This window comes from Lepus europaeus, chromosome 12 (genome assembly GCF_033115175.1).
Source record: "Lepus europaeus isolate LE1 chromosome 12, mLepTim1.pri, whole genome shotgun sequence".
Lineage (NCBI taxonomy): Eukaryota > Metazoa > Chordata > Mammalia > Lagomorpha > Leporidae > Lepus > Lepus europaeus.
In genome coordinates, this window is record NC_084838.1 from 53,254,991 (window position 1) to 53,277,125 (window position 22,135).

At 43.7% G+C, this 22,135-nt stretch overlaps 1 protein-coding gene across 1 annotated transcript in view; it reads right to left on the bottom strand.

The window, feature by feature from the left end:
• The window catches only part of MTAP (methylthioadenosine phosphorylase), a 53,653-nt gene that overhangs the window by 18,862 nt on the left and 12,656 nt on the right, over positions 1-22,135 (bottom strand). Inside the window, exons 2-4 of the mRNA XM_062208131.1 lie at positions 18,665-18,751; positions 17,412-17,470; positions 13,938-14,105 (exon numbers count right to left, since the gene is read on the bottom strand). Coding sequence (XP_062064115.1) covers positions 13,938-14,105; positions 17,412-17,470; positions 18,665-18,751 — 314 coding nt within the window. The remainder of the gene's footprint in view (positions 1-13,937; positions 14,106-17,411; positions 17,471-18,664; positions 18,752-22,135) is intronic.

The window sequence follows — 22,135 nt, forward strand, 5'->3', positions numbered from 1 at the left end:
CAAAGGTATATTGTGCAACGGCAAGACGTGTAACAGAAAAAGAAAAGCCCAGAGGAAGTCTGCCTGGTTGGTTGTTTCTTGAATCCAGACTCTTGAATCGGCTTGAAGACAGCCATTTATTAATATTTTTCCCTTTCAAACAAACTGAGGGAAAACACCTGTCCTCCAAAGGAAACAACACAGTCACACACCTCTGCAGTGGTTTCAAAACATGGTCCATGACTATAACAAGCCCCAACATGCAGGAATGCCAAGGCAACTGCTTTCCTGGCAGCACTTAAATGGCCAAAACAAAGGAGAGTGGTTTTTGGGGAAGTGATTCTACCAATGCCATTTACAAGATTCTCAGTCTAGCAAGAATGTACATGGATGGAGATGAGAGAGAGAGGGGAAATTCTGACATGAACAGCGATGGAGAAGGAGTGGGGATGAATCTGTCCATCAACCAGAAGGAAGTAATGAGTTGAAAATCTTGACGCACTTCATTCCTACCCTCCCACTGCTCTGGTCTCACAAATGTCCGTCACTGCTATGGCAGCATATGAAAGGGGGAAACACCAGTGGATGCTTAAATCCCAGTAAGGTGAGACTGCTCGATAAACAAGATTACACAGCTTCCCCATTCTCTTTTCTATTGATTTTCATGAAGTCTTGTTAAAAGCAGTGCAAGAACAACAACAACAACAAAATCCTAGCTATAATACAGGTGTTGATGAGGATCCCTTTGGGCTTCAATTTTCTCTTCTGTGAAAGGAGATAAAAAGGTATGTAGAGGATGCTTCCTATTGCTGGCATAATTAGCAATGTCAAAAGCAAAGTAAGGGCTATAAAAGTAGTTTTACTAAGCATCTTCACAAGTATTGCGGCCATGTCTCCAGATCAACGGATCTAGCTTCATCAAATCGATTCACAATTTCACGACATCTCACAGGATGGCTGTTCAAATGACTGCCTTAGGCTGCTCATGTGGTAAACAATATGCACACATCTTAGTAGACACATCTCCAAAATGCACCATTCGCTGCTTTTATTTTTGGGTTTGCAAAATGCAACAGGCTGGTTGGAAAGGCATGCATATATGCTTGAATAATGCATCAGACTGACTTAGAAAAGGGTCCTGGGGCCGGCGCTATGCCATATGTAGCAGGTAAAGCCACAGCCTGCAGTGCTAGCATCCCATATGGACGCCAGTTCAAGTCCCAGCTGCTCTATTTCCGATCCAGCTCTCTGCTACGGCCTGGAAAAGCAGTATTAGATGGCCCAAGTCCTTGGGCCCCTGCACCCGCGTGGGAGACCCGGAATAAGCTCCTGGCTCCTGGCTTTGGATCAGCCCAGCTCTAGCTGCTTTGGCCATTTGGGGAGTGAAACAGTGGATTGAATACTTCACTCTCTTCTCTGCCTCTACCTGTCACTCTGCCTTTCAAATAAAATAAATCTTAAAAGAGTTCAAATATCTCCTCTAACAGTGGTTATATGAGTTGTTACCAGGGCCTAACAACATTTCAGGAGGTTTCAGAACATAGTTCATGTCCACAACAAGCCCTAACAGGCAGGAACGTGAGTCAGTTAATTCACTGGCAGAATGGAACGGCCGCACACAAAGGAGGATGGTTTTGGGGAAGTGGTTCTACTAGCGTCATTTGAAAGACATTCAGGGTGTCCAGCAGTAAAGTACATGGGCAGAAATGAGACAGAGGAAATTTTAACATGGAAAGAAAAGGAGCAACAAGTAGGACAAGTCTGTCCCATTAATCAGAAGGAGCTAAGAGTTCAATATTTTTACTTTGGAATTGTCCAGAGATGATGTGATTTTACTTTCAAAAGACCACAGTGGCCAGACAGTAAACATTAATATTTTATTGGCAAGGGAGAAATGAACAATCAACTGGGGTTAAGTACAAAAGTCCTAGAAGAAATTACCACTAAGGTGACAAGACATTTTAAAACATATGTTAAACACCTTTAACATCAGAGATGAAAGAAACTAGGAAAAACTCACATCCAACTACAGGAAGAGTTGAGTCTTCTATATAACAACTTGTTAGGGCTTCACTTCTCCCTGGGAAAGGCTGGATATGAACTGGTGCTGATGGCTGCTTGGTCTCAACCCTGAGGATCAGGTCAGATTCTAGGGCAAGCCCCTCAAAGGGTAGCAGGTGCTTGGTTTCCAGCACTTTTGTAACGGTCTCTTGCTTTATATTTTCACCAGGAGGAGCATGGAAACCAGCTTTGAGGTCAAGTTGGAGAGGAGGAATGGGATGGGAAAAACTGATACCAGTAAGAATAGTGCAGACCGTAGAGACAGGGTGGGTTCAAAACCTGCACATGTGACAAAATGGCACAGTTTAGACTGACTAGATGACAGATCTGTGCAATAACCACTGAGTGGAAGGCCATGCCACAGTGTTACCAACTTACCAAGGACAGAGGTGGCATTCACAGAAGTGGGAGTGGGAGGGCACTGACAATCATGGGAGATACTTCAAAATTTTTTTTATTGGAAGGCTTTTAATAAATATAAATTTCATAGGTACAACTTTTGGATTATAGCGGTTTCAAATTTTGTCATTCAAGATTTAGTCATCTCTGAGACCTCACCCTGTATCTGACAGCCAGTACTATCAGTGGGAGAATAGGAGCTGCAGGGTTATAGATGAGGCTAGTTGAGGTAGCTGGCTTGGGAGACTAACCTGAGTTCAGTTCCCACAGGTCCCACTGACAGGCATTTCTGGGCTTAACTGTCCTCACCTACAGACTGCAGAGATGATCACTGTACACAGCCAATGGGACTGACTGCGGGCAGCACTTAGCAGGAACTCAAACACTGGTAGCTTGGCATTTTTTATAACAGGATGCATAATAATGAGGTAATAACACAGCTAGGCTATGGAGTCGAACGTGAGAATGAACCTCGTACAGGCAGGTGGGTGGCCCCACTTCCAGGACAGCTGTAGCAGGAAGCTGATAAAGAAAGGGATGCAAGTAACTAGAGGGAGGGAGATTGGGAGTGTATGCCTGATGGCTTGGGTTTCCTCTATCAGACTGGAGGTGACGTTCTCTGTTAAAAGGGAGGGAGATGGTCAGGAAGCTTTGAGAATGTGAGGGTCACTAACAGCTGCTGACAGGATAGCAGGAAGAGTAAAGCCCAGGCCCTCTGTGGAATTCTCCACCAGGAGCCATTTCTGGTCATCAGAACTGCTCCCTGTCCCCCTTACCCCCTCCCCTCCCACAGGTAGTTAGTGCAGTGGTTAAGTTGCTGCTTGGGATGCCTGCATCTCAGGGTAGCTGGGTTCCAGTCTCAGATCTGTTTCAATTCCAGCTTCTTGCTCATGTGCACCCTGGGAGGCAGTGGATGATGCTCAAGTACTTGGGTTCCTGCCATTCACATGAAAGACCTGGACTGAGTTCCGGGCTCCTGGTTTCAGCCTGGCTCAGCCCTGACTGTTGAGGGCATTTAAGGAGTGAATCAGAGATAAAAGATCTGTCTCTCTCTTTTCCTTTGTCATTCAAGTAAATAAAAAGCAAAGAACCCACTCCCTGGCGGAAGAGATGGAGAGACTGGGGAGAGACTCGATATCAGAGCACACTCCCGCCATGGGGCCAGTGCTTTACAGGATGACGTCATGGGGGAAGCCCAAGACAGGGCTGTCTCTTTGGGAGGGGGAAATAAACGGACATAACTGATCCCTCAGCACTGTGTTTACAGCGGGACTTTCCTGATGAGTAAGACTGCATCACAAAAATGCACCAAGACCTCTCCCAATTCTTCTAGCAAGAAAATAAGTTACAGAAAAATAATCTGAAGAGGGAGGACACCAGAATCCTCAGGAGTCAATCCAACTCCCTCATTTAGCAAATGAGGACACCAAGGGACAAAGGAATTTGGGGGCAGAGCCAGGCAAGAATTCTGGATGTCCTCACTTCCAGGCTGGGGCTTCCTGCACTGCATTCTTTAAGCAGAACCTAACCAGGGGCCGCCCGCGCAAAGAGGCCAACGTGCTAACCGCATTTTACAGAAACCGCCTGCGCTAGGATTCGTACCCTGCTCGCAACAATCTTCATTCTTTGGTTGCATTTTTCCCATTGGAGAAAAAAAAAAGGTCCTACCTGCAAAATATTCCTCATACAGCCCACTTTTTTTTTTTTTTTAAATAGAAGGCTTTTATTTAATAAATATAAATTCCATAAGTGGAGCTTTTGGATTATAGCTGTTCTTCCCTCCATACCTGTCCTCCCACCCCCACTCCTGCCCACCACCTCCTACTCACTTTCCCATCCCATTCTTCATTAAGATTCATTTTTAATTATCTTTATATACAAAATATCAACTCTATACTAAGTAAAGATTTCAACAGTTTACACCCACAAAAATACACTAAGTATAAAGTACTGTTTGAAGACTAGTTTTTTTTTTTTTTAAAAGAGTCTCAAATTTATTTATTTTGACAGGCAGAGTAGACAGTGAGAGAGAGAGACAGAGAGAAAGGTCTTTCTTTTTGCCGTTGGTTCACCCTCCAATGGCCGCTGCAGCTGGTGCATCTCGCTGATCCGAAGCCAGGAGCCAGGTGCTTCTCCTGGTCTCCCATGCGGGTGCAGGGCCCAAGCACTTGGGCCATCCTCCACTGCCTTCCTGGGCCATAGCAGAGAGCTGACCTGGAAGAGGGGCAACCGGGGTAGAATCCGGCACCCCAACCGGGACTAGAACCCAGTGTGCCGGCGCCGCAAGGCAGAGGATTAGCCTGTTAAGCCACGGCGCTGGCCTGAAGACTAGTTTTATCATTAATTCTCATAGTACAACACATTAAGGACAGAGATCCTACATGGGGAGTAAGTGCACAGTGACTCCTGTTGTTGATTTAACAATTGACACTCTTATTTATGATGTCAGTGATCACTCGAGGATAAAGCACACTATTAAAAAGAAATTTCATCTGGGGCTGGCATTGTGGCATAGCAGATAAAGCTGCTGCCTGCAGCACCAGCATCCTATATGGGTACCTGTTTGAATCCCAGCTGCTCCCGTTTCTATCCAGCTCCGGCTAATGGCCAGGGAAAAGCAGTGGAAGATGGCCCAGGTACTTGAGCCCCTGCCACCCATATGGGAGACCTGGAAGAAGCTCCTGGTTCCTGGCTTCAGATAGGCCCAATGTTGGCTGTTGAGGCCATCTGAGAAGTGAACCAGCAGATAGACGATGTCTCTACTTCTGTCACTCCCTCTGTGTAACTCTGACTTTCAAATAAATAAATAAATTATACAAATTTTTTAAAAGAAATCTCATCTTTTTCCTTACTGGGATGTTCAGTTTCACCTTGAGATACTTCTGAGAGTGACACAAACATTGTAGTAGATACTAACGGTTTATTTATTTATTTGAAAGGCAAAATTACACAGAGGGGGAAATATCTCCTCTCAGCTGGTCCACTCCCCAAACCTGCAACAGCTGGTACTGGGCTAGGCCAAAGCCAGGATCCTGAAACTCCATCTGGGTCTCCAACATGGGTGGCGGGGACTCAAGACTGCCTTCCTAGGTGCAAAGTGGAGCAGCCAGGACTCAAACCAGCACGTTGATATGAAATGCTGTGTTACAAGTGATGAGTTAGCCCACTGCACTAAGACATCTGCCCCAGGTCTTTCTTGTTTTAGACTTAATATAACATCATGTGGGCATCTTTAAAACAGTTTACAGATATAGGCATTCCTGTTTATACTTGTATCATAACTATGGTGAACTGAATCCCTATAATAATGAGGACAGATGGCAAAGAGGAATTCTACAGAAACTGCTGGTATTGCCTACCTATGTGCCCTGCACAGCATGGAGAGTTAGTACTTTGGGGTGAAAGAAAGGCCACATCATCAGTTCTCCCACCCAAATAAGTGTGTAGAAATATCTGGTAAAAACCAGGTTAGGAAATAGAGGGCCCATGTACACAAGGAAAACAGGAAGAGACAACAAAATGCTTCATGCAAAATTCTTCATGTGAAGAAAACAAGTAGTGGGGGAAATGGTCTTGCTTTCCTCCAGTGGCAAAAATTCTTTTTAGAAATCATCCCTAAGCATCACTTTCTAATGCATCATTCACGTCAAACTTTAAAAGGTAGGTGAGTGTGGGGATTAGAAAGGGGTCAGGCCTTGAGCTGCAAGGCTGACAGGAAAAACCAGAACAAAGGCCAGGCAAATACACAGCCATCCTTCTGAATTCATCTAAGTTTTACCTTAGGATTTGGTTAGGATTCCTCACGGCTCTTGCTAAGCCAGACAGGAGAAAGTGTGACAAATACTGGGCTGCTTAAAATATCCATTGCAGATCCTGCTAGGCCTAAAGGACATTGCAGCTTGAAAGCCTTTTGTAGAAATGAGTCACCACTGAGAGAGGAGGTAACCATAGAACCAATCAGCAAGTAATTTGAAAGGTGGTTCCCCTAGCTGCTCCCTGGACACTAGCAAATAGACACAGAAGGCCCGGAGATGTCAGGGTGAAAACACATTCTTACAGTTTGGGTACCTGTCTCCCTTGTGTTCACCGTGCTATGAGAGTGAAAGCTTCACCCAACTAGAATATTCAGAGGTGAGGCCTTTGGAAAGTGATTAGATTGGGTTAGGTTGTTAGGGAGGAGCCCCCAGGATTGAATCCTGGTGGTTTTAGGACAGACGGATCGCAGGCATGCATGCTCCCTGGCGCCTGCTCTGTGATGTTGTTACACAGAGGCACTGTCAGCAAGGCCATCACCAGATGGGGCCCAAGACCTTGCCCCTCCAAGAACTGTGAGCCAAAATGAACCTCCTGTCTTTACAAACTCAGTCTGCCTTAATTATGTAAATACAGTAATAAAAAGCTGACTAATACAGAAATGTGAAGCTTAATGGAGAAACTAAAAACCTTACCTGGAACCATGAGAGTAGCTGAGCTTTCAGAATGCTGTCACTATTACACATGGCAAAGCCAGATTCTGAGAATGGGAATCTACTTTGACTTCCTTGAGTTCATTTCTTCTCCCCTCACTTACAAAACATCTTGGTTTAATTCATTAAAGGGAACATAGTAAGCCAGGTATGCCCTGTGCATACAAGGTTAGAGACCATAGAAAAGAAACCCCAAAATTATGAATCTTGTATAAATAGCATGGGAACTTTCATAGCACAGTTAACAGGTCAAATTCTGTTACCTGTTTAAAGGGATTATTTAATGACTGCCACAAAGTAGAACAAATTCTACTCCCAATTATGTTCTATCCTCAGAGGTCAAATGCATTATGGCTCTGACAATGGGGACCTTATTTTACATATATGTATTTATTTTGAAGCTTTATTTATTTATATTAAAGTCACAGTTACAGAGAAAGCAGAGACAGAGAGATCTTCCTTCCACCCACTGGTATACTCCCCAGATGGCTGCAACGGCCAGAACTGGGCCAGGCCAAAGTCATAAGCCAGGAGCTTCATCTGGGTCTCCCACAGGCATGGCAGGTGTCCAATGTGTGGGCCATCTTCTGCTGCTGTTCCTAGGCCATTAGCAGGGAGCTAAATTGGAGTGGAGCAGCTGGGATACAAACCAGCACCCATACTGGATGCTGGCATCACAGATGGTGGCTTTATCCACTACGCCAGCCCCAACAATGGAAACCTTCTGGAAGGGCAATGATGGATTTTCCAAATCCAGCAGAGCAGGAGGCATAAGGCACTAACGACACCTACTGTGGATAAGCTCCCCGTGAGTTCTTGGTATTAATTCCTATTTTCCTACCTTTAGTGCTTGGTTTGTAAACAACATCACACAAAGAGCTCAAGAGTTGGGAAACCTGCTACAAAAATGGGAGAATGTGGCATTTCAGTTCTAGATCAAGAAATATTTTGCTTTCCATAGCAGCCTTAACCACAAATGAAAAAATGATTATCTTTACTTCAAATGTCTAGTATGTTTTCTTGCATGTTTGAGAGACAGACACAAGGACTGACCACAAACACCAAACATTCTTGGAACTACTGCTCTAGCCACTTGGTGTGCTGCCCTGCTTTCTCTAGGACAGCTGCACTCATGACTCCCCTTTTCTCATTCCTAGACTTTTCAGTCTTGACAAGTTGGAATGCAGTGTGAAAGAGCAAAAAAAAAAAAAAAAGTTTTTTAGAAAAGAATGGCTCTATTTTCTTTCTTTTTAAAAAAATTTAATTAAATTTCTTTTTCATTCATTTTGAGACAGAGAGAGCTCCACTCCCCAAATGCCCACAAAAGTCAGGGCTTGAGCCAAGCATTCTAATGTGGGATGTGAACGTTCCAAGTGCCCCTTAACCCATGAGCCAAATGCCCACCTCTAACTTTATTTATTTATTTTTTAAAGATTTGAAAGGCAGAGTAAGTGAGTGAAAGAGAGGAAGAGATAGAGAAGGAGAGAGAGAATGACTGAGTTGCCATCTGCTGGTTCACTCTCCAGATGGCACAGGGCTTGGGTTAGTCCAGGCAGAAACCAGAGCCTGGAAATCCAACTGGGTCTCCCATGTGGGTGGAAGAGACCCAAGTATTCTGCTGCCTTCCCAGGCATATTGACAGGGAGCTGGAGTTGGATCTGAAGTGGAATATCCAGGACTTGAACTGATGGTCCAACATAGGATGCTGGTATCACAAGTAACAGTTTAACCTGTGGCACCATAATGCTGGCCCCAACCCTATTTTCTTAAAAGAACTTCCAGGGCCAGCGCCATGGCTCACTTGGTTAATCCTCCGCTTGCGGCGCCTGCATCCCATATGGGCGCCAGTTCTAGTCCCGGTTGCTCCTCTTTCAGTCCAGCTCTCTGCTGTGGCCCGGGAGGGCAGTGGAGGATGGCCCAAGTGCTTGGATCCCTGCACCCGCGGGGGAGACCAGGAAGAAGCACCTGACTCCTGGCTTCTGATCAGCACAGCACCGGTCGTGGCGGCCATTTGGGGAGTGAACCAACGGAAGGAAGACCTTTCTCTCTCTCTCTCTCTCTCACTGTCTATAACTCTACCTGTCAAATAAAAAATAAAAAAAAGGAACTTCCAGCCTTCTTAGATTCCTTCTAGAGTATATTTAATTGAGTAGAAATTTAATGTTTCTATAAAGAACCCCAAAGAGCAGAGCCACCTTTCATTCCTAAGCCTTAATGATCTCTCAGGTATGCAGAGCATGGCTGACACTACAGGCTGGGCCCCCACCCCACCCACGCTGGGCACAGTGAGAACCGAAAGCAGTGTGCTTTCCTTCCGCCATATTATTCTGTTCCAATTCTGCCAAGCTTCTCACATACAGATTCAAAGAATCCCTGTAAGCTTTAGAAGACCTCTTTAGGATGAGATCTTTTTTCTGGGACAATGTGCTGGCAAAATTATAGCTACAGGCCAATGTGTTTCTAGGTCAGCCCTGCAGAAGGCACACAGGCAGTGCAGGGAAAAGGGCCCTGAGAGATGGTGCAGTTCATTCAACCCTCATTCTCAAGCAGGGACTGAAAGCCAGGTAGGTGAAGGCATCTGCCCAAGACCAGAGCCAGGACGAGACCTCCTCAGTGACTGCCCCTGCCTGTGCCCTGAAGCTCTCAAGTCCACCAGGCAGCTTTGTAGAATATTATAATTGCGGCAAACAATTTGAGGATGTGGGTATGGCTCTGGCAACTTCCGGTTACACACAGAACAGCTTCTAGTCCACCACTCATGCCTTATGACAGCACCAAATGGAGGTATCAGGCAACTGCCCCAACACATGCCAAGATTCATGTCATTAGGAAATGTGGGGGCTGGCATTGCAGCACAGTGGGTAAAGCTGCCGCTTGCAATGTTGGCATCCCATATGGGCCCCTGTTAGTGTCCTGGTTGATCCACTTCCAATCCAGTTACATGGATTTCCCAGTGGCCTAGGAAAAGCAGAAGAGGACAGCCCAAGTCCAAGACCACAATGAAGTTCCTGGCTCCTGGCTTCAGCCAGTTCCAGTCCTAGCCCTGCCCCAGCTGTTGTGGCCATCTGGGGAACAAACCAGCAGATGGGAGATCTCTCTCACTCTTTCAAATAAATAAATACATAAAAGAAAAAAAAGTAATGTGCTGTCAGCACCATATGTACAGGGCATTACCCACGAGGTGAAAAAGTTCTAATTCTCTTCCTACGAGAATTCAAACACACCTTTGTCAATCTTACACATGCCCAGCCTCGTTAACATAAAGCCATGGAGCTCAGTCAAGGGAAAGATAACCTGGAAGATGCTATTCAAGGGGGCAGCGCTGTGGTGTAGCAGGTAAAGCTGCCGCCTGCAGTGCAGGCATCCTATATGGGCGCTGGTTTGAGTCCTGGCTGTTCCACTTCTGATCCAGCTCTCTGCTATGGCCTGGTAAAGCAGTAGAATATGGCCCAAGTTCTTGGGCCCCTGTACCCAAGTGGGAGACCTGGAGGAAACTCCTGGCTCCTAGCTTCGGATAGACACAGCTCCAGCTGTTGCAGCCATCTGTGGTGTGAAACAGCAGATGGAAGACCTCTCTTTCTCTCTCTCTCTCTGCCTCACCTATCTCTGTGTAAGTCTGACTTTCAAATAAATAAATAAATCTTAAAAAAAAAAATGCCATCTAATAGCAAAATGACAGGAGCCACATACATAATTTTAAAATTCCTAGTGGCCACATTAAAAAGATAGAAGAGCAACAGGTAAAATGATCTTTAAAATCTTATGTAACCTAATGTTTCTACAATGTTATCACTGAAATATGGGATTCATACAAAAATTGAGATTTCACCCTGAATTCCACACCAGGAGGGATCTTCCTTTCGGTAGATCTTTGCTTATACAGCCACTGTGCCCATACTCTTGGTAACGGTACCTAGCTATTGAGCAGGTAACACGCTGGATCTAAGAAAAGGCTTTCATGAGGAGGCAGATTATCCTCATGGCTCACAGAAAGAAAACAGGCACCAGAGGATCTTAAAGCTACATGGCTAAGAGGTGCCAAGTCAGAATGAAACTAGATCTGATAGCAACACCAGTTCTTTTCTGAGCTTCTGGGCCTAACTATGTTCTTAAAAGTGGCAGTGTATGAAGTATCTGTATTTACCACTGGAGAAAAGTTTTAGGAAAGGCAACAATGTACAGTTCTACCACGTAAGTAACAAATTAATCCCAGACTCTGTACCCAAGATAGACTTTTCTTTCCAGTATCATCTTAGTATCTTATAAATCTGGACCATTCTGAATGTGGAGTTTTATATTCTGCTTTATAAAGCAGTCAGATTACAATCATTTTCTTAAGTCATTACCTCTAAACACATGGACTTGGACAGCCATAGAGATTTCAATCAAAACATTTCCTAACCAAACTCCTGCCTGTCCCTCTCTTCAAACGACTATGTTCAATGGTTCAAAAACCACTGTTGTGGGTGTTGGGGAGAAACTGCAAATACACCCTCACATGGCTTCTATTCTAGAGGAAAAGACAGATAACAAATAGATAAAAGGTAGAGTGAGAGGTATGTGATGACTTTAATCTCTTTTTATTTATCAGAAGGAATCACATGAAAATACCAGTGCTCAACCATGACTGACCTACAGAATGGGCAATTTCATATAGTTTGACCTAACAGTTTCATTTAGTCAGCAGTCAAAAATGCTTCTGGGGGCCAGCGCTGTGGCGTAGGTGAAGTCTCTGCCTGAAGCACTGGCATCCCATGTGGGTGCCAGTTCAAGTCTTGGCTGCTCCACTTCTGATCCAGTTCCCTGCTAATGCGCCTAGGAAAGCAGATGTTGGGCCCCTGCACCCACATAGGAGACCCAGAAGAAGCTCCTGGCTTTGAATCGGCTCAGCTCCAGCTGTTGTGGCCACTTGGGGAGTAAAGCAGCCGATGGAAGACCTCTCCCTCTCTTTGGAAGGCAGAACACACAGAACTGGATTGAACACAGAACCAGACTGCATAGTTTCCTCTCCTACGGCAGCACAGGCAGGACAGCCTCCTGGGTGGGAGGAGCAGGATGGACCAAGGTGACAGGGTAACAGGACGGGGGTTGTGGTGGAGGCAAATGGCTTGCTTGTGCTACTCCTCCCTTCTGGTCCAAGAGGCTCAGTCTCCACCAACAGCACCCTGGGAAGTGGTTATTTCTACCAGGAATGGGGGAAGGGGTGGTCCTAATATTTCCTTTGTGATTTCTTAAACTACTTCTAAGTGCCAAAAAAAAAAAAAAGAAAAGAAAAGAAAAGAAAAGCCCAGGAACCTGGCTGTCCATTATTATTCGATTTTTTTGGGAGAATAAGTTCTTTGTATAACAAAACACTCCTAGCACCTGAAACACCCACTTAATGTTAAAGTTGTGAAGAAACAACTGGATATGAAGTATTTCCTGATATAATGAAGAAAGAGAATTCTCGCTAAGAATTCAAACCCGATTCTCAGGCCCCCAGAGCTAACTGCCAGTCTAAAGCAAGCATGAGGGACAGGGTAAGACACTGGGACAGTTAAGGATATAACCAGTAAAATCCAGAATGTAGGGAGAAGCTACAGGACAAGAAGAAAGCAAAGGAAAGAGGGTGGAAACCTTTGGACTCTCAGGGTTATTAAGTATGCATGTGAACAAGTTTGCAACAAGTTGCACTTTCCTTGCACCTTTGTCTGAATAGTCAACTATAATAAAACAAAGTCTGCAAGACAATAGAGAAAATGAGAGTACTATCTAGATATTCACATCTAATACTAAGGAGATATTAATTTTTTTAAAAAAAAGATTTCTTTAAAGTTACAGACTGCAATGAATTGATAAATATTGAAGCTGGGAATCTGGCATATGACAGTTCTTGATTATTTTTCCATTGTGTATATATTTAAAAACTTCCACAATATGAAAAGACAACCTACAGACTGGGAGAAAATATTTACAAACTGTATATCTGTTAAGGGGTTAATATCCAAAATATATAAGGAATTCAAACAACTTAGTGGCAAGGAAAAAAAATAACCCAATTAAAAACTGGGCAAAGAACCTGGATAGACACTTCTCAAAAGATGACCTACAAATGGCCAATAACTATGTAGAACAAAAATGCTCAACATAATGAATTACCAGAGAAATGTAAATTTATTAAAAAGATGAGAGAGAACAAAGATGCAGAAACAGTATATACTGTTAGTTGGAATGTAGTCATTTTTGGAAAACAGAATGCAGGTTCACAAAAACAGATTTATCATGTGATCTGACAATCATACTATGAAGTTCATATCCAGTGGAATTGAAATAAGTACGCTGAAGAGATGTACATTCTCAGGTTCACTGCCATACTTGTCACAATAGTCAAGATATAGAATCAAACTAAGTGTCCATCACGGGATGAACGGATAATCAAAAAGTGGTACTATCCACCATGGAACACTATTCACCCACAAAAAAGAAGAAAAGTCTTTCACTGGTGACAGCACAGATGAAATCAGAGGACACAATGCTAAATGCAATAAAGCAGATACAGAAAGATAAACGGTGCATGACCTCATTGACCTGTGTACTAATATAAAAGACTAGCTTACAGAAGTAGAGAGTTAAACAGCAGTTATCTGAGGCTGGGGGATGGGGACATCAGGGATGTTTGTCAAAGGAGAAAAAATTTCAGTAGGACAAGAGGAGTAATTTTCTTAGTTATATTCTGTACAGCATGGTGTTTATAGTGAATAGGAAAGTAGAAATCAAGTGTTCTCACCACCAAAAAATGATAATATGTAGTGATATGTTCACTAGTGATTTATCATTATTCAATGTGTACATATACCAAATATCACTTTACCCCAGAAATATGTAAAATTATTATTTGTCAATTAAAAAGAAATAAAACAGAAACTCCCACAAGAAAAAATTTTAAGCCAGTCTGTGGCCCTGCCCTCCCTTTCTTCTTCCAGTTCTCACATATCATCCATTTGAGCTGGGAACGAGCAACCAGACCCTGAAGTGTTTCACAAGGTTGCTCACCTGTCGATGAACTGATCAATAATGACGATATCGCCGGGCTGAATCTCCTCCCTCAAGGAGCCACAAGCTGTGGTCACTATGACATGTGTACAACCCTCCTCTTTCAAAGCCCAGATGTTTGCCTGGTAGTTGACTTTGGAAGGCATGATGGTGTGCTGCCTCCCATGCCTAAGAGAGAAAAGGGAAAAGGATAGACAAGGGCATTTGAACCGTTAAGAAAGGAAATTCATTTACAGCAGTGTTTTCCAGCTCTTTCCACCAAAGTGCTTTTACTGGCAGAGGGCGAGTGAGAAACCACTGGGTAACAGACAACTGTAAACCCCAACTATTTGGTTGTAAAGTGCAGGCCATCTTTACATCCTTTATATTTATTTTTCCAAGTGTGGGTAATAACTTAGAATTCATGCTCCAGGAAGGTATATTCCCCATCTACCCTGAGGGATACAAACACCCCAGAGTGAGCATCTGGTCTCACGTGTACCATTTCATAGAAAACAGGGGCACCAGTGAAGACAACAATACAACAGAAACAAAGTTTAAGTTCCCAGTTGCATCTCTCCATTCCCTTTTCTCTTATCACCCAAATAAGTTAATGAAAACATTTAAAATATTTTAATTCTCAATTGTTTAGCATGACATTGCCAGGTTTTGTGCAAGAAAGGATCACCTCACTCTTGGCTCCTGTTATGTGCTGAATTGGGTCCCACCAAAATTCTGACATGGAAGGGCTAACCCCTCCATTCCTCAGAATGTGGCCATATTCAAAATGAAGTACTTTAAAGAGACAACCAGGCAAAACAAGGTCATCAGGGTGGGGCCTCTTCCAATGTGAGAGGTGTTGTAAGAAGAAATCTGGACCCAATCATGCACAGAGGGAAAAGGACACGAAGACACAGGGAGAAGAAGGTCACCCACAAGCCAAAGAGGGGCCTGGAAGAGAGCCTTCCCTCCCAGTTCTCTGAAGAAACCAATCACTCCAGCACCCTGATCTCAGACTTCTAGCCCCAAAACTTTGAGGAAATAAACTTGTGTTATCTAAGCCACCCACCTGCTTTGCTGTTATGACAGCCTGAGCAGACTCACACACCCACCCACCCATGACTTACTTCCTACTTCAAATAAAACCCAAACACCATTCCCTGAACCCAGCCTACCAAGGCAACCCCAGCTCTACCTTCACCCATCTCCTCACTTAGCTTGGGCTCACTGCTAAGTGAGCTTTCGGCTGCTCATCCGCATCACTCCTGCTCAGACCTCTGCTCCACAGTGATGTCCTCGGGGAGGAACTTCCTAGGATCACTGCCTCTGGCTCACTTCCCTGGCCCCTAAACTGAGTTTCCTTCTAGCATCCTTCGGCATCTCCAGCAGTGCACTGTCCTGCAGTGCGCATAGTTCTCGCTACAATCAGCCTAAGGGTGATGCCCCGGTCTGTCTTCCTTGTTGGCCCCTAGACCAGGATCTGCCGTGTGAGCAGTTTAATCTGTCAGATGAAAGAATGTGTTTGGGCATTGGGAACATGTAAGCATGCACACACACACACACCCCTAAAGGAACGCTGGTAAACAGCCAGGAAAGGGAACCCAATTTCTAAAATTATTTTTAAAAAATTTACATGTATAACATGACATCTGTGTAGGCAGTCTTTCTTAGAAACCTAAAATTACTCTGGGTTCCTTGAAAAACTACAATAACCATGTAAGATTCTACCACAGAAAGACAGTGTTCACAGTCAAGTCTTTTATATGTGGTAATGCAGAAAAATAAAAAATCGTATTTTGTATCATGATGATTAAGAGCTTTTTTTTTTTTTTAAATTCCTCATACACCTGTTTTTCATGTGGTAAGAACACAAAAACTGCAATTTTCAGTCTAAGTATGTGAAGCTAAAAAAAGCAATGTGAACTGGGTCTTTTGTCATTTGCTTAAAAATGTGAATGTGTTTTGTGCATTTAAAAAAACTTCACTTCTTAATTCTGACAACAGTGAAAATTGTATACAGCATAATTATAGTAATAAACATACATGTATATTTACATATGCACACATGTTTAGTATTAACACTTCAACATACACTTAGGAAAAAAAGACTGGAGCCCAATTTTCTTTAATCTGTAAAACGGACAGTTCAGTAATGTTCTACAAGGGGTTGTTATTAAATATCTCTAGCTATCATCCTGTGTTCATATTTTAAAGGAAACTTTAATGTCTCTTCTGATGACCAAAACATAATTGCTAGAAACATCTTAACTGCAGATAAACAGAGCCTATCAGAGTTGCCACCCAAGTTTATGGATGGGGACGATGAGCACCCAGGAAGTGTGTTTCTCTGAGGCTGCTCTCTAAAAGGCTAATTACATTTGCAAAAGAAATCTGCAGGTCAGAGTTGTTAGGGCCAAACACATTTTAGTTCCAAAGTCAAAAACTCTTGCCACAGGGCCACACTACCAAACATCTCTTCCTAAAGCCTGGAAACAGTTGAGTGATTCTCCAGGAATGACCAAAGACCAACAAAAGAGGCTGCCCAAAATCCTCCCAGGTAGCTGCTTAAAACTACACTTCCATTTCTCTGGATTCTGAGTGGATATTTCCATTTTGCAAATGTAGAATGGCAGACAGACTATAGTACATTCCCCGTTTTCGTGTCCTGTACAATCGCCTCCCCAGCTGTGGTGGACCTGTGACTTGCTTCTAACCATCAGAACACAGCAGAGGGGATGGAAGTCACTGGCACAATTGGGCTGCACCCTGCTAACAGGCACTCAGAGAGGGCCACGGGGCACAGAGTGTGGACCATCTCAGGAGCCGAAGTCCTCAATCCTACTGCTAATGAGGAAGTGAATTCTGCCAACAAGCACGGAAGCCTGAACACAGACCTCAAGCTCCACAACACAGCCATGAACACACCTTGTGTGAAAACCCAGCTAAGCTGTGCCAGTCTCCTGACTCAAAGAAGCTGAGATAACATGTGTTCTTTTAAGCTGTTAAATTGTGGCACAGAAGACTAAAACTTGTAGTTTGATTTTCAACTGTGTGATCAAAAAGATTTGCCTCCTCTATAGCATGGGACAACACTAACTTTGTCAAGGAAATGAAGATGTGGACACCACGAGTGACCCACTTCAGGGGCCTAAGCCCACTCCCCAGAGGGACAACCTCTGCTACCTAAGGGGTCACGAGTGGAGTATTCACTGCTTATCTTCATAACTAAAAGGAAAAGAAACAGCTAGAAATGAAACCAGAATTCTAGTTTTAGTCAAAAGATCCACTGTCCAACCTAATGGGGTGGCATGTGCGAGATGAGTAATCCCAAAATGAGCGTAACTGACTCCTAGACCAAATGCGGTAAATGAAGGTGACTATGATGCTTGGACTCCACTAACAGCTGGAAATGCACACCTGCTTTGTTACTCCTTCCAGATTTTAAGTTCATACTGTCATTTAGTAGTGACACTCAAACAGCTTAAAATATCTTACCTGGCAAGGAGGACGCAATCAACATTTTTTATTTTCCCCAAAATTAAGGCATCGGATGGCTGCATGAAAGGACAACATTAGAAGTCAGTGAGTGTAAAATGTATTGAAACAATTAAAAATACTACTGTTTGAACTATTCAATCACAGCGGGACTTACAGAAACCTGCAGCTTGATTCTATTGCTTAAAAAAGTCTAGTGTTGATTGATAACATCTTTCTGTTTCCTGAGCCCTCTACAAGGCATAGAGATTCACAGGACTCTTGGACTCTGCACACAGTCTAGGGTGTCTGTGCAGTGCCATTTAGTAAAATCTATGTGTAGCACGTGTCCCAGGGGACTCTGATGGGAGAGTGGTCAAATTCTGATGTGGCAGGTGCACCAACAGGTGTACCAACAGGTGTGAGTGAAAGGCAGAAAGGAGAGAGGCCACTGTCCTGGCACTCACTGGAGCTTTCTGCTTGTGTTGAGCAAGCCTGAGATGGCCAAGGAATGGCCGGAGGTAATAAAAGGAAAGGCCCTTAGGATCTAAGGGGTTAAGAAAACACAAAGCTAAGCAGTGTACCAAGATGATGGTAAGACATGGAAGACGAGAGGCCAGTCTAAGAGCTTAGCTAAAGAGGGTTTGGTCGGGACGCTCAGATGTGGAGGTGGTCACAGGAGGATGAGAGAGACTACAGCATTTGGGAGCAGTCCCATGGAATCAGGAGACGATAGACCCCCTTACCCCCGCCTTGGCTGGGGACACACTGGCTCAGAGAACAAGCAGCCTCTCCAGAAAAGGACGGGTATTTTACTCCCAGTGCAGTCAAGCATTCAACTGTCAGCGGTTTCTGGATCCCCAAGGCAATCCTCCTTTGGGACAGGGCTCGCTCACAGATGCTGCTGAGACCTCATCCTATTAGTCATCAGCTTGTCCCCTAAATCAGTGTGGTGTGACCTACCGGCCCCAAATGAGAGGCTGATTTGAATGCACAGTTGCTATGTCTGAAGTGAGTGCTTGCCTTCAAGCAACACAAATTGAGCAACACACTGAAAAGCCACGCTCTCAGAAGCGAAGTCTGAGGCGTCCTGATGGACACCATCTGAGCTGGCGCAACCCAAGTTCATGGCTCCTGGCTCCCCTTCTGGGCTTTCTCTTGCAGCAGCAAGCCCTGGGCTTCTAAGACAAAAGGATTTTTTTTTTTTTTTGACTGAAAAATGAAGCCAGCAAGAAGTGGAAAAGCTAACATGGCTCCACTAAGTGGGCACTGACCTTGCCAAATGGAGTATCCACATATTTTTCAGTTCTTCCTTCTAAAATTTCTGGATCATCCAGGCCTGTTCCACCAATTATTCCAATCTAAGGGAGAAAAAGAGGGAAAGAAAAAAAGGATGATCATATTTGGTCACTTTTCATTAGAAAGAAAATCATTATTTTTTTAAAAAATATTTTATTTATTTATTTAAAAATCAGAGTTGCATAGAGAGAGAGGAGAGGCAGACGGAGAGAGGTCTTCCATCCGCTGGTTCACTCCCTAGTTGCCCGCAATGGCTGGAGCTGAGCCAATCCAAAGCCAGGAGCCAGGAGCTTCTTCCAGGTCTCCCATGGGGTGCAGGGGCCCAAGGACCAGGGCCATCTTTTATTGCTTTCCCAGGCCACAGCAGAGAGCTGGATTGGGAGTGGAGCAGCCAGGACTTGAACCGGCGCCCATATGGGATGCGGCACTGCACGTAGCAGCTTAACCCACTATAACACAGCACTGGCCCCAGAAAAATAATTATTTTAAGCATATATTTACTTACATTTACTAATATTTTATTAAAATAATTACTAAAAATATTTACTAATATCTTGTGTATCCTCCATTCCTGCTAAGCCCTAGGTGGTTTAAAAATCTGAAAAATAGTGGGGAAAATAAAACCCAACAACCATTTAAAAGTCATCAGTATTACAGAAATAAAATACAGGTCATGTTTTTTAGACAATAGTGCATTTATTTACGTTTAAATTACAAATAGTCACAGAAAGGTACTTGAACTAGCTTAAGTTAGAAAATCAAACCTAAAAGTAAGCAAACATGGTTGTAGGAAAGCATTTTCTGATTTTAAAATGGACTACAGAAGAGAGAATGTTCATAGGACCTGTGGCATATAAAATATTAGGTAAATCCATATAGTTATGGTTTCTTCTCATTTCTCCATCTAATAAAAACACAAGAGGGCCGGCGCCGTGACTCAACAGGCTAATCCTCTGCCTAGCGGCACCGGCACACTGGGTTCTAGTCCCGGTCGGGGCTCCGGATTCTGTCCCAGTTGCCCCTCTTCCAGGCCAGCTCTCTGCTATGGTCCGGGAAGGCAGTGGAGGATGGCCCAAGTGTTTGGGCCCTGCACCCGCATGGGAGACCAGGAGAAGCACCTGGCTCCTGCCTTCGGATCAGCGCAGTGCACCGGCCACAGCGCGCTGGCCGTGGTGGCCATTGGAGGGTGAACCAACGGCAAAGGAAGACCTTTCTCTCTGTCTCTCTCTCTCACTGTCCACTCTGCCTGTCAAAAACAAAAAAACAAAAACAAACAAACAAACAAACAAAAACCCACAAAAGATTCCCTTTCATGTGCCACAAGAACCAGAGAACATAGAACTGGAAGAATATGCAGGCAGAAGACACTGGAAGTTAGCTTCATGTAAATTTACCAAATTAAGCCATCATTCATATATATTCGTAACTTCATATTTATATACAGTAAATATATAGAGCAAACAGAAAATTCATATATTTATATTATGTAAACATAAGGAATTCAAAAGTAGTTCTAAATTTATTTCAAGTTCAAGTATAGATAGAGGTCATCTTCAAAGTCCTGTCCTCAGACAAGGTAAGAATTCCAGTACTACCCTCTAAGGGCTAATCTAATTGGATGACTAGGGAACACAAACAAGAGCAATTACAAAGATAAATACTAGCTCAACTGTGAAAACTAAAAACTAAGTAGCTGAAGTCACAATGAAAATCTCCCTAGGCTGCTATTACCTAAAGGAGGAAAAGTGTTAGAACAGTCAGCTGCCAGCTGAAGATACTATATTGTACTGAAAACCCAACAAAAAGTGACCACAGCACTTTTTTTCATTGCAATGACTGCAAATCTATTGTCACTTAAGTAAAATTTCTAGAAAGTATATGTGGAGGGGCTGGCGTTGTGCGTAGAGGGAAAAGCTGCCACCTGCAGTGCCCGCATACCATATGAGTGCCGGTTTGAGTCCCGGCTGCTCCATTTCCAACCCAGCTCTCTGCTATGGCCTGGGAAAGCAGCAAAGGATGGCCCAAGTGCTTGGGCCCCTGCACCCACATGGGAGACCTAGAAGAAGCTACAGGCTCCTGGCTCCAGATTAGCCTAGCTCCAGCTCTTGAGGCCATTTAGGGAGTGAACCAGTGGATGCAAGATCTCTCTCTCTGCCTCTGCCTCTCTGTAACTCTGCCTTTCAATTTTTTTTTTTTAAAGAAAAATATGTGCCTTATTGAGGAAAAAATGTCAGAGGTTAAATAATGTATCAAACAACATATTTGCTATAAATACACATTGGTTTGTATCAGCATGTTAAAAATGGTTACCTCCCTGGCCATCAGTTTTATGATTAAAGAAAAAAATCAACAAAATAAGAAAATAACGGCACCTTGGTGAGGTTTTATTGAAGAAATCTGCTAGTTTCCCTCAGCATTGTCTTGTGACAAATGCAATTTTTGTCATTAGTGCCACCTTGTGGTACATTACTGAAACCACAACAAGCAACATATTTTACGTCTACTTAACTTTACAGGTAAAGACTAACCAATATTTGTTTCCAAATCAACAGTTCACTCACATCAATATGTTTAAATCATGCTAGTTTGACACAAATTTCCAAAAATTTCACACTATTTTTATACAGTGCAAACCCTTCCTCTACCCTGGTTTATCCATTTTTTTCTTTCCTTTTATGTATGTCGTAGGCATCAGAGATCATGGCCCATGTCCTGACCCCGGGCCAAAGAAATGAACTGAGGCTTCTGAAATGGCTGTCAGCCTATCCTCTGGGGAATTCAGCTATTCATAAAAACTTTGGTTTCTGGATTATTACCACAGTGACCTGACTGTGTCTGGACGTTCTCCAGGGCAGATTCTAGACCTCAGGGTCAAACAAGACCACTTCAAAAGCTCATGGAAAAACAGAATTAAAAGACAAGTTTATTCTGGTGCAAAAAAAATGAAATCCATACATAATTTTTTGGTAATGGGTGTCTTCCATGAACTCTTTGAAGATCCTTTGTTTACAGACTGCAGATTTTTTTTTTTTACATGAAAGTAAACTTTTTAAAAACACTTTTGGGGCTAGCGCCTTGGCTCACTAGGCTAATCCTCCACCTGCAGCATCGGCACCCTGGGTTCTAGTACTGATTGGGGCACTGGTTCTGTCCCGGTTGCCCCTCTTCCAGTCCAGCTCTCTGCTGTGGCCCGGGAGTGCAGTGGAGGATGGCCCAGGTCCTTGGGCCCTGCACCCACATGGGAGACCAGGAGGAATCACCTGGCTCCTGGCTTTGGATCAGCACAGCGCATCGGCTGCAAGGCGTCGGCCATAGCGGCCACTTGGGGGGTGAACCAACAGAAAAAGGAAGACTTTTCTCTCTGTCTCTCTCTCACTGTCTAACTCTGCCTGTCAAAAAAAAAAAAAAAAACTTTTAAATTTTATTTATTTGAAAAGAATGACAGA